General features: G+C 32.5%; 1 protein-coding gene across 1 annotated transcript; it reads right to left on the bottom strand.

Moving 5' to 3' along the window:
* Positions 1-2,801: 2,801 nt before the first annotated feature.
* Positions 2,802-4,128, bottom strand: LOC127733564 (chemokine XC receptor 1-like). Its single transcript, XM_052242909.1, has one exon. The coding sequence runs from the start codon at positions 4,099-4,101 to the stop codon at positions 3,082-3,084; it is 1,020 nt and encodes a 339-aa protein (XP_052098869.1). The 5' UTR covers positions 4,102-4,128; the 3' UTR covers positions 2,802-3,081.
* Between the last annotated feature and the right edge of the window lie 706 nt (positions 4,129-4,834).

The raw sequence follows: 4,834 nt of genomic DNA, 5'->3' as shown, positions 1-4,834 counted from the left end.
GTTGTCTCATTGGCACTCATACCACATCTTCCTATATCTATAAACATTGTTTAAGAGCACACTCTCTAGAAGGATTGTATTTAAGATAAAATGAATCACAAGTAATAATAACATTGAAATGGTTTGGTTTATACATCGAAGTCTGTAACCCTTTCATATACAAGTTCAACAGTAGAAATTAAATAAATACTCGCTGATTCTTATTTTTGTATGACAATACTATTATTTCAAGGAAGTATGCATTTCTCTTGGCGTATCCATTTCACTTTGATATTATTTCAAGTTCGAAACCAAATCATCTTAATATATATTTTCAAATGAAATTATTATTGCATTACTAAAAGCGATTATAATCAAACTTAATTACAAGAATAACCTTTTACTTTACGTTTCGCTATATAAATTATGTCCTCTCGCTATATAATGAAAACTTTAGTGACTGTTGAGCGGATATATCCAATCGAACTTGAAGTAATGGACAACAAAGTTACAGTTAAGCTCTAGTCTGTCTCATATCTTAACATACATTAAGAAATTGACATTAAGATTCGCATGTGAACAAATTAAACTTCACAACAAAAGGAACAAATTTAAGATGCCCAATTGTGAACTTTCCATTCTATCTAGAAACATTCCATCACAACCTGCATGCGGAGTACATATCTTTTTTTGTTTTACTATTTGTACTTACCATGAGCAACATGACGGATGTCACAAGTTACGCAGGATCTGTTTGCCCCCTGAGAAGTCGAGGTACACACACACTGAAAATGTGACGAGACAATAATCGTAATTTTTAGCGGAATGAGACCATATATGGCGACAAAGCTAGATTATTTCTAACCCTTGAAATAACTAGACGGGTACTTGTGTCAGACAGACGATAATGGGTATGTAGTATACATGCCAGAAAGCTAATAGCTCTAGTAACCATAGAAAATACAACCCATGGTAAGGATCGACCAGTTTGTGAGAGCACCGGGTAACTTGTCCAGTAATTTTTTGTTCGCATATGGCTTTAGACTATACGTCTATCAGAGAACAGGCGAAAATGATAATATGTCCCATCAATCATATAAACTGATGCTAAGACTGAAAAGATGGCATATGTTTACTCAAAGAATGGAAAGCTGGCAATAAGAAATCATCGTGTTAGTCACAGCTCGTAGTTTTGAGTTTTTCAATAAAGTAAAATTCAAGAAAAATATCAAGATATGGAGTTGACTTTTTTCTTTGTAGTATTCTTAACTCCCAATTTGTTTGGATCAAATAATCTATAAGGCGTCCGTCTCTTTCCGTCTTGTTGTAATCATAAAATTCTAATCAAATATTTTCATGGTCAGTATTTTACCATGTTTAGTTCATTAGTGTGTGATATGGTTTACAGAATACTTGTTCCTTACTATAATGTATATTGGAAGTATTTTCCCTTTTCTATAGTTTTTCAGTACATTATAATCAACAAGTCTAACCTTATTCTTCCAAAATCGAGCATCGGCTTACATTTATACGTTTACATACAGGCAGATGAATGAATGTCTCAAGCGATTAAGTTTTATATTTCTTAGAAGTTGTAACTTTGTTTTAGAACATTCAACATACGGAAGCCCGAATTTTTAGGATAGCAATAAAGAAAAAAAGCCACACGTGCACCATCTAGATCGAACTATAAACCTAGATACAATTCCTAAAAAAAGTAAATATCTGAAGATGACTTTGGAGTGCAAAATCTTCAAGATTTAAATCATACATTTTGACTTAATTTTCAGTTCTTTAAATAATACCAGGTACTGTTTTAAAATTACTTTAAGATTGCATATACCTGACAAAATTGACATAAGACGGATTAAGTTTATTTATTTTAGGGTCTTTTAGATATTATGCACCCAAACATTTAATATTTTTTTGCTTATCAAACTTTTACTTTACAACCTATCCAATTAAGATCATTCCAGGAATACGTGGTGTGCGTACAAAATTTCAAACGACTTTGCATTGTAAAGAACATTCTAAACCTTATTTGTTCTAAAATTCCCCGTTGATAAATAAAATAGTCAAGGTTCCAAATCCCTCAGGCGAAATTGATCTTAGCTGAATTTGGGTTTCTCTTTGGTTTTCTTTTTGGGTATATACATGTAGCTCCTAACGTTTCTACATGTTTGGCTTTCAGTTGTTTAGGTTTTGGCGTTCCTGATGAATGTACATCCAGAAAAGCAATGAGGACGCACCAAAATTATAAAGTGTAATTTTCATTTTCTAACATTTTTATCGAACTCCATTTAATAATTCAAATAAAACAGATGAACATATGAGAAATCACGAACGACGGTCGACACGTGATAGCAAGACCTGAACTGGCCTTTGATATAGATATTCTTCTCTTTTGTATATGCTATATATATAATAATAGAATAGACAAAAAGACTGCTATATTACTGCTGACAAAAATGAAAACAACACATTAAAAATTTCTTGCGCTTTCTTTACGTATTTGCCTTCATCAGGAACGCTCAAAGCCGAATATTTGAAAGCCAAGGATGTGTAAGAACCGAATCTATATGACCAAAAAGACCTAGAAATAAATTTAGCCGAATCAATCCAATGTCAACTTTTCTTAAGGGAGTTGAAACCTTAGTTTTTTTTATATTTATTAATTCATGGTGCAGTGATATGTTCCTCATCTGAAGTTTCTTAACCAGCAGGAGTTATTTTGTTTAACTCTTTTGTAAAGTTGAATACATTATTCAATGTTAAACACGTGTGTACTAAAAAATGTAAAAATTGTTTAAAACAACGATATGTTTATTGTTTGATTTGTATTTTTTGCAAAAGTTATAATTTTGCTGGATCTTTATCACACAGTTGTATTGTTGAAACTGTTATCATATGAAAGAAGAATCCATAAGGACATACAAAGAATATTATAACACAATTTGAACGTGTAAATTGTGGAAGTTCACTAGCACATCAAATTGACTAATGATTAGACATGATTCCAATGAAGAAAGACTTATGATATACTAACTCTCTCGTAATGAACAAGGTTTTGCCAGTTTTTTAAATAATTCCAATGCAGTGAGACTATGATGCATTACTCTCTCGTGATGAACAAGCTTTTGTCAGTTTTCTAAATAGTTTTTTTAGTTCTCTTCTGAATTTTCTTCCCGTTGATAAATATAAAATAAAGTTAAATGCATAATGAGATATTCCGAAGAGGTATACTATTTCCTTGGCAACAGTAAAGTTTAAATGCCGCTGCCATACAATATTATTTTCGATAAACTCATAACTCAATTGTTCTGGGCAACACATTGGAAAATGATCGGATAAAATGTATGTAACGCTCACAGGAAGTGTCGTAATAATCAAATAGAAAGAGACAACCAACAATGTGTTCGTATTTGCTGTTCGCTTTCGAGGAGGAATTGGTCCATATAACTTTTTTACTCTTTTCTTTGTTTGTCTCATAGTATAAATAACTATAATGTTGAAAATTAAAATGAGGAAAGGTACTATAATAAACATTGTGGATTCCGTCACCCAGTTCCAGTTTGTTCGAAAATCATTGACCTCCTCACGGAGCTCGCACATTCCGTGTATGTATTTCCAAAAATATGATTGTATCAATGAAACTAACACCACAAAAACTGCTAGGCAAAAAATGACCAACTTTGCTCTTTTCACCGTGCAGAACTGTCGACGTTTTAATGGAAAGCGTATAGAAATATACCTTTCAACAGTAAATGCCAATGTCAGAAGCGGAGATAAATACTGAACGGCCAGATAGAATACCGGAAACATCTCACATACTATCGGAAGGTAAAGAGTGTTTGTATCCCACGTATTTTGGAGCTCTAGGACAACAGATAAAGCCAAGAAAATGTCGTCTGATACAGCGAGAGCGGCAAAATAACATCCGGATGAATGACGTAAAGGGGAACGTAACCAAAGTATACATGACAACACATTCGCAGGAAATCCAAATATGTAGAGGAGAATCTTTGCTTTTGATATAACATAAAGTACCGGGATATGATGTTCATATATATCCATTATTGATGAATACCCTGGACTTGGTTGTACCGTCGATGATGTCGACATGAAACTGGTATTGAATTCCTCCGTAGTATTCATCTGCAAATTGAAAACAAATCTTCGGTTATTAAAATGAATTACAAGAATGCGTTACTTTTTGCCAGAAATAAATTAAAAATATGTTTATCTTGGTATTAAATATACATCCAAGACTATCGTTTAAACTACACATGGAAGTATTCAACTTTAAATCGATATTATATACCTTCATTGCTTTTGTAATAAAATTTTTCAGCAACGAATGTGGCATTAAGAGAGAATACTACTACAACATACAAATATATAGAAAGCCTTCAAGGAATAATCATGTGATAAAGTATCAAAAGACCGAAAGTTTTACACTTAATTCAAAAAAGAGGGCCTTTAGTTGAATTTTTCGCCTCTTCTTTTCGTAGTATGAGAACCAAGTTGTTTCTGTTGCCAACATTTTTTAATCAACGATGGAAAATTGAATCACGTCTAGTCTCAACCTGAGAAATTGTAACAAATAATCTGGAGCAATGTCGATCTTGAATCAGAAATTGAATTTTCATAATGCAGAATTTTTATAATGCAGAGTAAAAGAGCAAACTTCTACAAGAGGCTACGGTCAAAGATACGAAGGAATTTGACATTTTTTATTCATATCATATGAATTTTGGTTTGTATAAATTAACAGGTTGGGATTAAGTCAGTAAGACAGGAATAACACAGCATAAAACCGATAAAGAACTAAGAAGCCAAAATATGGTCTTCAACT

The sequence above is a fragment of the Mytilus californianus genome, unplaced genomic scaffold, assembly GCF_021869535.1.
Source record: "Mytilus californianus isolate M0D057914Y unplaced genomic scaffold, xbMytCali1.0.p SCAF_3, whole genome shotgun sequence".
In the NCBI taxonomy this organism is placed as follows: Eukaryota; Metazoa; Mollusca; class Bivalvia; order Mytilida; family Mytilidae; genus Mytilus; species Mytilus californianus.
The sequence above is the reverse complement of the archived record's forward strand: the minus strand, read 5'-3'. Positions and strand labels throughout refer to the sequence as shown.

Excerpts from the sequence above, each read along its gene's own strand:
- LOC127733564 (XM_052242909.1), bottom strand. The coding sequence starts at position 4,101 with ATGTCGACATCATCGACGGTACAACCAAGTCCAGGGTATTCATCAATA.